The sequence below is a fragment of the Gymnogyps californianus genome, chromosome 2 (genome assembly GCF_018139145.2).
Source record: "Gymnogyps californianus isolate 813 chromosome 2, ASM1813914v2, whole genome shotgun sequence".
Lineage (NCBI taxonomy): Eukaryota > Metazoa > Chordata > Aves > Accipitriformes > Cathartidae > Gymnogyps > Gymnogyps californianus.
In genome coordinates, this window is record NC_059472.1 from 115,322,854 (window position 1) to 115,335,405 (window position 12,552).

Sequence of the window (12,552 nt, forward strand, 5' to 3'; positions counted from 1 at the left end):
CAAAAGCAGATGAATGTTCTTGACCTGATGAGTGTTTATCAACTGTCTGCATGTCTGCTTGGCAGCTTTGCTCCCTTGAAAATGTTCTTAATCTGAAGAGCTGAGAAGATGAGGTTTTGTAGTCATCCTTCTAGTAAAGGTTCCCATTCTCCCAGTACATCTTTCTTCAGTAAGAAATGTGTAAAAAATAGTGGTATTGTTGTGGGGTATGTTATCAAGAGGATACAAGATAACTCAAGAATTACATACTTGGATGTACCTGTCCATGCACACTAGAACAGAGAATTTGGGATATTTTTAGTGAAATTTATTCTAGTTAGAAGTGTTTCTAACTTCTTTCACGGTGTTTAAAAATACCTTTTCACAAACAGAACCAGCAAAGAATTAAGTAATACCACAAAGGCAGACAGATGCTTCAAGCTTTCAGTTAATCTCAAAAGAGAAAGCAAAGCTAGCTTTGGAATAATTGCAGCGACCTCAACTTGATATCTTAAATAGCAAATACTGTTCCCTGCTGAGTAATGCAGCATCTCTGATACAAATAATACATAAAATTTTACTTTCATTTTTCAATTGTTTTATAATACTTACTAGGTAATATAAGTCCTGGCTAACATGAGTGGGAGTTTTAAAGATACAATAGCTGCAGCTGGGAAAACTGAATCAACAGGTTAAAGCCCTGGATGCATGAAACCCTGTATGTCTTTGCAGGAAAGGAAAGTCTGTTTTACAAGAACCATTGTTCCATTGTTTTTTGGGGCAAGAATTGTGATTTTGTTCTTTGTTAATACAATGCCTCGCACAACTGCTTCTTGATCCCTGATTAGTGTCTCTTCAGTGCTACAGCAATCAAAAAATAAATAACAAGAATGGCATTTTGTAAGGCTCCGGTACTGTAAGTTACTTGTCCAAAGCCACAGAGTGAAATGATGCAGAGCCAGATTTAGCACACAAGGAATTTCTTTTACCCAGTCTCAGCCTCAGCCCATTATTTTGCTTCTCTCTAGCAAATGACCTTGTCTGATGTGCTTCAATACATCACGCAGGTCTTGGCATGCCACTGCCAGCACCTCTGCTCCTCTGAGTCACTATGAAGGCAATTGGACAGCAAATAACTCCTTCCTTCTAGGTTTCACGCTCACGAGGAAGCCGTCGGAAGTGCAGAAGTAAACCCTGGAAGTCATGCGGATGTGTTAGGTAACGGGCAGGCTAGCATGCTTGAGGACTGGTGGCTGGGAAGGACCTCAGCATAGGGCACTTTTTGACAGGAGTCGGTGCAGGTTGAGTACCTGAAACAGAGCTGGTAGCATGGTCTCAAGTCTAATGACTTTTTTTTTCTGACAAATATTAAAAAATAATTCATAGTTTTGAATTGCATTAATAACATGCAGAAAAATAATCCATTCAAAAGACAAGTGATTAGATATGTTTATGGGTTTCAGTCATTTATGAGGGTCCAAGAGGGTGTCTCTGTGTTATCTGGGCTGTCTCCTGGGAGGCACCTCTAACTATCTCCCCAAATTTCAGGAAGAATCTCAGAGGTAGGACGGTATTTGGATGCACACCCACTCCTCGCAGTATGTCCTCAATACAAGTGCTTCGCCTCGTGATTGTGTGGGCATGGTATTCTGCCCTTGCATTGAATTCAGTTGGTCTCTTACTCAGAAAAATACTTTCCTTAGCTCGGGAGAAGAGATTACTGAATGCAGCGTGTATCCCACCTGTCTGACATGATTACTTCCAGCAAAGTCAGTGGAATTATTTGCGCAGGATATGGTCCAGTGTTAAGAAATTCTTTAAAGCATAGGAGCAAAAAAGATGTGTGTGTCTTTATATGCTGGAATTTATCCATTTTCAGGCACAGACAAAGGGACTATTAAGGACCATGAGAGAGTCCCGTTAAGGGCATAGTGTACAAAGGGTGTGAGGCATAGGATAGGATAGGTGGAATAGGATAGGAAAGGAAGGGAAATAATCTCAGTCAGGCAAACAGGGTAACTTGTCCAAGTAACTTCTCCAAATCTGCTTGAAGGTGCCAGTGAACAGGTTGGGGCTTTCTTGAAGTTACAGTCTAAGGAATGAAATTATTATAAAAATAATATTAGAGGTGGGCACAGGCTGCAAATATGTTACTTTTTCTGAAAAAACAAACTAATTAAAAATCATTTCCTCTTCTGTTTCTTTGCCAAGACCTATTTTCAGGACTCTGTGCTTCCCCTCAAGCAGCCAATGAAATCTCAGGCACCTAAACCAAATAGAGGCAGTATACTTAGGACTTGGCCAGTTAAAAAAAAAGAAGAGGAAATGATTTTTAAATATTTTGCTTTAAAATATGCTAAATTGTCATTTTTATATTCATGCACATTTTGTTATTAATTTTGGCTGGTAAATAGTTCTCTTTATAAAACAACAACTTAACCATTCACCTTTCATAGGCAGTTAAATTCAGATCCTGTGTAATCTTGGGTTTCTGTGCTTGCTATTTCCAGGATACACACAGGAGAAATTCTCTTTAAAACTTGGATATGAGGTACATTTGGGTTGAATAATACAGTGTAAATCATGTTCACTGCTTACCCAGGGCTGCTATGCACAGTGAGTAGAGCCACGCTCTCTGCCGTTCTCATCTTGTGTGCGTGCCACCGTAGCTGCTGAGTTCACCCCAGCAGCACATCAAATCATATGACTGGGGTCTGTTCCACATATGTTTGCTCTGCCTCTCCCAGAACCAAAAATGTAGGTGGTAGAGCCTCTTGCTCTGCAGAATGGGTGCTAGAGAGACGCTTGGTGATGAGTTTGATTTGTTTGGATTTTTCTAATTCTTTTTATTGTTGTTTCACAATGCACATCTCGCTGTCTGCATGGAAGATGGCGAGGTCAAGAAAGTATGCTTTTTTGGGTTGTAGCCCTCCTTCTGCAACTATTCCGGCCATCTGTTGAAGTCACAGTGGCTATCCACGTGCTGGAAGTTAAATACACGCATTTGTCAGATTGAAGTTTGAACTACTGTTTCACTTGAGTAAAGGTGGCACATGTCCCTCATACAATGATATCAATTCACAGGTTACAAAATTTAGAACAAAAGATATTTATTCCATTAAATAATTTATAAAGGAAAGGATAAGGAAAAGGAAAATATGAAAAACTATTGTTAAAAATGCGAATAAAATTTCTGTGCAAAATAAGTTTTAAGTAAAGATTTAAAATAAAAAAGAAATGTAATTGTTTAAATTTTATTCCCAGTAGTTTATAATGCTTCACTAATATATTGCTTTTTTGTTCTTTCACAAAATGACCGTATTATCACTCAAATATCTCAAACACATTCATAGACTCATCTGTAAGGCATTCCCCATCCCACTTCTATGGGAGCTGCTGGGCAGCCAGCTGAACAGTAATTGAGTCATTAGAGTCTGGCTGCAAACACATAAATAAGTGTATTTTAGTGTTCTTGTGAGTATGTTCTCTGGACTGAATGTGATATAAACGTTACATATGTCCTTACGTGGTCACAGGCTTGGGTTTATGTAAGGAACCAGTTTATATATACTGAATTCTTCAGTAGCGTCTCACAACTGTGGAGACATTGCCTTTAAGAAAATGGCAGGCGAGTTTAGGTTGGTATGAGTCATCACAGAGGCAGGAATATGTTAAGATATGGGCAGGAGAATGATTTACCACAGGGAAGCTAATATATAATCTTGTAGCTTGTCAGCCTCTTTGTGTGAGTCTTGTTAATGTGTGGGAAGCTCCCGGTGACTGACTCCCTCATGGAAAGCGGGACAAGCTACCTCCCATGTTGTGCAAGGTTGCGCATGAGAGGTATGCCCCAGCTTACCTCGTGTCAGCCTCCTTGACCCCTTTGACATTCTTCGTCACCATTCAGTTTGGCTAATGCCGTTTAGCCTGCCTATGTTTCCACACATGCTGGATAAATGATCCTCTGAAGAAGTGATGGGAATGTTGCTCAGATGCTTTTAACCATGCTTAGACACTTCTCATAGTGCAACCTTTAAATGCCTCTGTCAGTGGTGGGTGAAGTGATTCCTGTCTGATGCAATTGTATAGCGCAACAATTAAAACTGTAAATTGTTTTGTTGTCAGCCCTATTTTATGTAAGCTTTACGTCCTCCCCAAAACAATGTGAAGACTGCAGAGAGAAACACGCAGGAGTTGGGAAATACCACAGAGAAGGTCCCCTCTTGCTTTTGTGCATCATCTCTTCAATTACATGGATTATGCAGTGTTTTCCACCAGCTTCCCGTCTTGCTGATGGCACAGGATGAATACTGTTAGGGGCTAGCATAAGGTTTGTGAAGTGGAAGACGCCACCGTCCAAAGGACACCCAAGCCTTTTTTTTTTTTTTCAGGAAATGGAGGCAGCATCATGAATGAAGCAAGGAATTACAGATGGAAAGAGACGCTATTACAGATAGGCAAGGTGAAGCTGTTTGAGGGAATTAATACCATTCCTTCCTTTTCTCTAGAGTCACTGCATAACGGTAGACTGTAGCCAAATACTTGAGCTGAGATATTCACAGGAAGCCTCTAATAATGAGTGCACAGTTTGGGGGAGTTTAGAGAGTGACTTCTGGCTCTCCTTTGCAAAAGGTGCAGAGCACGCATGAGGATGCTTTGAGTTGTACTTTGAACAGCTCGTCATCTGATTGATAATGCTAAGTACCCTGGGGAAGTTAGGCTTCTGGTCTTCCTGGTTCTGTATTCAAAATCAGCTGATACTTCTGATAATTTTGATTTCAGTTTCTCTCTGTGTCTGTCCCCAGTTATAAGGTAAGGATCATACCACCTCCTTTTTATAGGTATGGAGGCAAGGTCGTAGTGTTTGTGGTAGACCCAACTACTATAACTAGTAACTAGATGAAAATGTCTATGAAGAGGTTTATCATCTCTCCTAAGAGCAGAGCTTGGTCACTTCATACTCTATAGAAGATTGTTTTTAAATCCCTATTAACTATCCATTTTGTTGACCTCACCTTCTGGCCTCTCAAGCTCATTCATCTCCACACCTCTTCTTGTCTCTGCCTTACTATTTTGTTCCTCTGCTTTCTCCTTTCGCTACTTCTTGAGTCTGGTGACCTCCAGAGAGAAACTTTGCCATTAGGAGGGAGAGCCTCTCAGTTCTGCATTTGGGACCGTGTACTTCCCCCTTCACCAGCATGTCCCACTAAGCTACATGGGTTGCCATGGAGGAGCATCTGTGAGGATGGCAGATACCACATGTAACCAGCACAGAGAAGGGCTCTACCACATTCATGGGGAATTGAATCTATCCAGCCTATGCAAGCAGATTTTTTCAAAGGCTTATAATTTAGCCAAATCTGGGCAACTTTTAATAAAAACTTTTCCCCTGCCAAATTTCAAGTCCTTTCTCCAAAACGTGGAGGCACTAGAGCTTTTTAATGAAACAGTTATTAAAAACAAAACAAAACTAGGAATAATAACATGTTTTTCTCTCAGTTGTTCTCAGAAAAGTTGTTCTGTTGTTCTCAGAAATGGCTGAACCAGTTCAGCCTGATTTATTTATTTTGGAAAGAGTCAGCTGAGACAAACTTTCAGCATGGGAAATTTCAGCCCAACTGGTTAGCCTTTCTCAAAGTTTGGCAAAGTTTAATGCAAGTGAAAATGGTCTTATACTGAGAAGTCAAAGGCAAGCTTACTTATCAGCAGTGCTCCTTGCTTAGTATAGAAAAAAACTATATTAACTGCTTTTTCTTAATATTTCAGATTCTTTGAGTATATATTGCTCTACAAAGATGCAGTGATGTTTCAGATTGAACAAGTTACAAAGCTTTGCTCGAAGATTGCTCTGACAGAGCCATGGGATCCATATGATATTCCTGCCAATTCAACTTATGAAGATCAGTACTACATTGGGGGACCTGGAGATGAAATTATGGTACAGGAATGGTCTGACAGAAAACCAGCCAGGAAATGTATGTGCATGCTTTTGTTTCATCTTAATAATAATCATTGTCTCTGCTACCCAGGGAAAAAGAAAATTATTCATGTTTCACACCAGCTTTCCATATTTCTATAAAGTTTGCTGTAAGAAATAATAAATATACCCTGTGCACAGCATATCATTTTATTATCAATGCATTTATTAAGAAAAAGTTTCATATCTCAGCAGGTTCAACTATGTCCAAGGGATTTGATTGTATTTTAGTTCGTATCATACAGATTTTGGCATGGAACAGAATCATTTTGCATCTGAATCCAGCAGCCTGTATCCAAAATTTTATCTAAAGGAGAATTGGTAATGTAATTAGGGGCACACTCAAACTAGAGTGTGCATAATAGAAACAAAGCAGGTGTCAGTGTGTGTCTACACACTACTATCAAATGTTATCGTAGAATACATCCAATACATGGTTCTGCAGCAATGGACATCCTTAATATGCTCCTAAGTTTTGTTATCTGCTACACTAGTAAGAAACATCTGCTCGCAAGGCTTAGTTCTGCGCTTGGCAGCTGAACACCTGCATCATAAAAGAAAATAGGCTGAATTTTCCAAGGTACAATATGTTAGGGTTTGGATGCATAGCAATTTATTTGCACATTGGCTTCAATTTCATCTATGGTTTACTGATGACCCAGACAACTATAAAAATAATTTTAAATCCCCCATGAGATTTATGACACTATTCAGCTAATGCAATGCTTATGGTTATAGACACCTAATATATAGGCTGGTTATGAACCTGAGCATTTAGCCAGGGGAAAATATTTCTTTCTTGAATAAAAGTAGAAAGAATGAAGTAGAAAATGAAGAATAAGATCATTAGACCTCTGTAACTAGGTCGATATATCCTCTGGTATTCTACAAGAGGCAAATTATCACTTTCTCCAAGAATTTTGTTTTTCAGATCCAGTATTTTTGGAACTTTTATGGAACTTAATATCCAGATACATTCAGTTAATGATGTGTGATTTTTATCCTGTAGTATTTTGTATCTCCAGTGCTTTTCTGTGTGATCATTCATAAAAATAATGTCTTAAAGTTGTCTACCCGTCCACCTTTCAGCTAGTACTGGCTTGGATTCTAGAAATTATATTTCTGTTAAAATTATAAAGGTTTCAGTGGAGATATAGGCTACCTTGGTAGCATCATATTTTACCTTAATTTTTTTTTCAAAATTCTGATAGAAGACTTGTTGAGGAAAAGAAGCCTCCATTCCTGGATACTCAAAACCAAACTCATTGAGGTCAGAATGTTTTTGGTATATTAGGAAGCCCTGGAGAGTTATGTTCAAATATTGCTCAGCTTGCCACCTTTTAGATACTGTATGTATGTTTCACGTCACAGCTTACCTATGTCTGATAATGTGATTGTGGTACAGTGTATGACACAATGCTGGAAGGACAGAAAATAAGTATGTTCGATTGCTGCTGAGTGAGAGAAAATAAGCCTCCTTGGGACTGGAAAAATTTGTTACAGGCATCCTTCAGAGGAACTGAGTTATGATCACAGTAGGTAATTTTGTATTTTAACCTCAAGAGTTTCTGCTATCAAGAGATCTGAAATACATAAAACAACTGGATGAAGTGGTGTACAATGGAAGGGGTAAAGAAAGATCACAGAAGAGGTGCATGGGGTTAATAAATGAGATTTAGAAGTGAAGGGTATTCAAAGGGAACCACCTCGATGGTATTGTCTAGAGAAATAGCATAGTGGTGAAAGCAGAAGTGATGGCAGAGGACAAGGGGGAAAGAGAGTGAGGGAACACCTCTGAGATAAGCACATCGTGGAATTAAACTGAAGTTAAAAATGGGACAGACTTGCTACATCATATACATGGAGGAGATCAGCATTGAGTGTAGTCTTGAAATAATTAATGAACTGGTAGAAATGTTTGAGAGGAATAGGAATTAAAAAAAATTAACATGCTAATGATGATACGAATAGGTGATGGTAAACAGAAGGAATGAGTTAAAAGAAGAGATGGAGGCACTGGAGTTGTATTTGGGAATGTTCCTCTTCTAATGAGACAAACCCTCTGTGCTTGAGACAGTAAGATGGAAAAAGATGAAGCAAGGTCGTGTTTGTTTGGATTAAAGATGTGGTGAGTATCATCAGTGTAAGAATGACAGTTAAGATTATAGAGGACCAAAAGCTGTGGAAGCAAAATGCTATGGCTGTCAGTTCTGGTGCAGAGGAGTCCCCAGCACAGCAGAGGACAAGTGCTTCCTTGGGTAGGTGAGTGCAGAACTTCCTTTGCACGGAAAGGAATTGGATGTCCCACATAGCTGGGGGGACTAAGTGTTTTAGAGTGTCAAAGGCTGTGTTGAGGGCCAACATTGTGAAAGGGACCACAGGTTTTCAGTAATCACACCTTTCAACTTGTCAAGAACAGAGTGTAAGGTAAAATGTCCCCATGCTACCCAAGCTGATGGCACCAAAATTTGCCTTCTGGGAAAACAGAGCATTTCATTGCTTTAGTGGTGAAGTGAGTAAGTGCTGACATGAAAGTGGCATGAGAGATGAGAGAAATCAGACTTGTGCAGAACACAACTAAATTTGGGACTAAGCAGAAGTGACGGTCCTTCAGTACAGGTATACTTGAAAGGTGACACACCGATGCCATGATAGTATCATGATTTGAAATGTGCTTGACACCAACATGTTCAGGTTTAAGATCATTGCAGTGTCCAAATTACACCAGTTTTGTGGCCTTTCTTGGTGTTGCCATGCATATGGACAGAACTATGGGCAGTTCCAGCCTATAGGCTTTGCTTGAGAAACAGCCATTTTTTTGACTGACATCATCGTGACACATTCATTCATTTTTGTCATCTAAAGTAGTCACATTTCTGCTTGGTTACAGTGGAATCCTGGGTCGGCGTTTACACAGTCAAAGACTGTTACCCAGTACAGGAAACCTATACGAAGAACTACAGCGTGACAACCTCCACTCGCTTTTTTGATCTACAGCTGGGCATTGCCGACCCCTCAGTGTTTACCCCACCCAGCACTTGCCAGACAGCCCAGCTGAGGAAGATGAAAGATGAATGCTGATTATGGACACTGGCTGCCCCGGGCAAACAAATATTAGCCAAGAGGATGGTTATTAATAGTCAGCTGCTGACGTCTAACCCGATTTTTCAAGCTTATTGTTGCTCTTTTGGGAATTGTAAGTTTTCACTTGAAAGAGAACATAAACATGTAACTGAGTAAAGTATGTAACACAAAAGATCTCTTTCATCACATGAATCTGTTCAGTGATGCACTTGCCGTATTATATAGTTACCACTAAGATAGTATTTATAGATAATATTTATTTAAGCTGTGGCTGATTTTCCTTTTGCAAAGGTTTCGTTATTTATTTTTTGAAGAAGACGAAGCATAAGCAGACTGCAATAATGGTAACATCTAGAAGGAAAAGCTAGGTTTTGTTGTTGTTACTTCTGGGGACTTGAGGAAAGGGGAAATATGTCCTGGGTAAGACCTCATCCCTAACCGAAAAATACCCCATTTTAAACAATGTACATCAAAAGTATGGAAATTTGTTCTCTTGGTTTTGTTTTGCTTTCTGTTTTTTTCTTTCTGCCCTTCAGGAAGCTAGTAGTCTAATGTTAGAGCTGATTTTTTTCTTTCTGAAAAGAAACTGGAGTAGCTCTATTCATGTAATGCTAGCTGACATGCAAAAAATACTTTTCTGTTTCTTGGGAGAATGGCGTGAAAGGAAGGGAAGGAGGGAGAGGTACACCCCCAAAAAAGTAAGCCAAAGTTTTCTTACATTTGCTACACTTTTGGTGAAGTGTTCCAGTAGGGTGCAATGAGACATTTTTCAGTCATATTTTACTTTAGCACCCAGTTTTCAAGGCAATACTAGTTTTAACCTATGCAAAGAGATTAAGAGGTACTGCACTCTAAATGGCTTTAATATTTTGTAACTATTTTCAAAAGTCCTTACTCAGAGAGTATGGAAACACCTTTATAATTCCAGGTAGAACTGAAAAAAAGACATTCTTAGTGCGCAATTAGTAAAGGCTAAATCAGCATTCACACAGTGCCTGGTGATCTGGATGGAGTGAAAGGCAGAGCTGTGTCACCAGTGTGTGGAGGTGGGAGGAGGAATGGGAGGGAGAGGGAGAGGTTTTAGATGTCCTCTGTGCAGTGTGGCTGCAAGGCACTGCAATCTAAGCAGAAATGACAATCTTGCTTTCTTTTGCATCCATTGATGCCTGCCTTTTTTGCTGTTCCATCAGCATCTCAAACCTTACTATCTCCACATCCTTTTCTGGTGGGCAGAGTACAAGTTTCCTTAAGGGGAATAACTAACTAACCAAAAAAGCGCAGGAAGTGCACATATTTTACTCTAGAAAATCCAAACCAAATCTTAATGCACCTTCAGGCCCTCAGAAGTGTGGAATGGTGATGGGTTTTGCGCTTTTACCAAACGAAATTAATTGGCTTATTCTGTAAGTCTACGCATGCGTTTTATTTATTATTTGCAAATATGTTTAAAGCCAGATTCTTGTCCTCTTACATGTGTTGGGTAGTTGTTTGCTCCAGAAGTTGTCTGGCTGAAAACAGTGCAACACTTGGAATTTTGGTGTCTCTGGAGGAGAGATGCTGGGCAGGCTTTTAGTGCTTTATATGCTCATAGCTTTTTGTACATAAGCAAGTGGTACAGTGGTTATTTTGCTTTCACGGTTGCGGTCAGAATGGCATTTTACTTTACCTTCTGCCTAATGAAAGCATATACACATACCTGCTAAAATGTAGGTAGTTCATTAAAAATTTTCTCTCGAACATGACCACTTCACTGAAACATGCTAGTGGAAAGAAGGATTGGGTTTCCTTGAATTTAGAGTGCATTTAGTCTGTACTTGCCTTCTGTATTTTTTGTGACAACCTAAATGCTAACTGCATATTGTTCTCATTAGGGCAATGATTAACATGCATTTCTTAATATCTGTGTCTTGTTAGAATCTGGAAAATATAATAAATCTGGCTAGCAAACATGAAGCTGTGGTACTGTATCGTTTGGGATGACTTTGTTGTGGTAGAGCAGATAGCTGAGTAATCAGGGTGTTTGTATTATGTTTTGCTGGCAGTGATATAATTTCTAGCAATAACATTAAATGTTCCTTTAAATATGAATTTGCAAAAGTCTGGTACACAGAAGTGCTTTAAAAATGTTGCCATGACATACAGGGCAATTTTATATGGCTAAATATGTACCTCTAAAACAATGCTGTTGTCTTCATATTTATGCTCTGCAAATTCAATAAAGAGAGTCGTCAAAGAGATGTCAAACAACAAATTTTTGGATTGCGTGTTTTAAATTAGCCACGAACCAAATATGAAGCACAAAATGCGTATGCCCAGTTTGTTATCTTTGTTATCATTTGCTGCGGTTTGTTATCATGTACCACAAGAGACATTTTGTCTTTATGCGACTATGCCGATGACTCAACAAGAATGAGCATAAAAGGACTTTAAAGTAGCTGTATAGTGTGCTCCCACAGTAAAGTGAAAATGGGGTTTTCATATGTCTGATAGTCTGGGGAATTTGTTTATTACAGTTATCTGGTGGAAAATTAATAATAAATTGGTATGTACATGAGTTACATTGTATTCTGTTGGGTAACAGTGGCAGAACCTGGAAGCTGGATAGCCCGCGAGACAAAGCTGTTTTTGTGAGATTTCCAGTGCTTCCTGGTTTCAGCTGGGCCAGAAGTAGTGCAAACATAGATCTGCCTGCCATATTTTTGTATTTCTGCTTGGAGACTTTGCTGAAAGCAGGATGTGTAGAAACACAACATTGTTTTATTTAAAGTTAACCAAACATTCCTGAACCTCAAAACAGGTTTAGTTTGAGTTTGGGGAGGAGATCTGGGCATTTGGTTCAGTTCCTATTTTAACAGTTTGCTTAACTCTAGTGTTAGGGCCAGATTTTGCTGCCTCAAGCCATGCTGCACACCATGGAAGTGCTGCCATTTACCAGGGCATGCCAACTTTCATGAAGAATATAGGAAGAAATACAATAAACCATAGTCAAAGTAAATTTTAATCAAGAAATCTCTAAACAATACAATATTCTTACTTTGGGACACTAACGAAATTAGTGTGTTTTCCACCTTGAAGTTCATTTCATTCTAGTGCTCACACTTACTCCTTGCAACCTTACATCTCTTTTCCCACCACCCTTTACTACCTAATGTCAGTGCAGTCCACTTCCAAAACGACATTTACAAGCCTCACTTGCATTTATTTCAGTAGCAGTTCAGCACCTAAATACCTGATGGATCTGATCTGGACCCAGCCTCTTTAACTTTGCCAGCAGTCTTATCTCAAGTGCAAGAGTGGTGCCAGCCATAACCAAATGTGAACAACATACGCTGAACTACATGTAGGTGACCAATGGTGAGAGCAGCGTTGGCTCAGGTGCAATTGCCGATGCCCTGAAATCCCGATTGATGAGAGGTCTCGGCACAGCTCCTGCATCGCATCCTGCATCTCCTGCATCCTCAGCCACAAACTGGTGCTGGAGGCAAGCTGCAGGATGTTCCCACATGACAGAA

At 39.5% G+C, this 12,552-nt stretch overlaps 1 protein-coding gene across 1 annotated transcript in view; it reads left to right on the plus strand.

Annotated features, from left to right (window-relative positions):
* EPDR1 (ependymin related 1) overlaps window positions 1-11,500 on the plus strand; it is a 36,371-nt gene extending 24,871 nt beyond the window's left edge. Inside the window, exons 2-3 of the mRNA XM_050915669.1 lie at window positions 5,746-5,954; window positions 8,847-11,500. Of these exons, the coding sequence (XP_050771626.1) occupies window positions 5,746-5,954; window positions 8,847-9,037 (400 nt within the window). The 3' untranslated portion in view covers window positions 9,038-11,500. The remainder of the gene's footprint in view (window positions 1-5,745; window positions 5,955-8,846) is intronic.
* The last annotated feature ends 1,052 nt before the right edge of the window (window positions 11,501-12,552 follow it).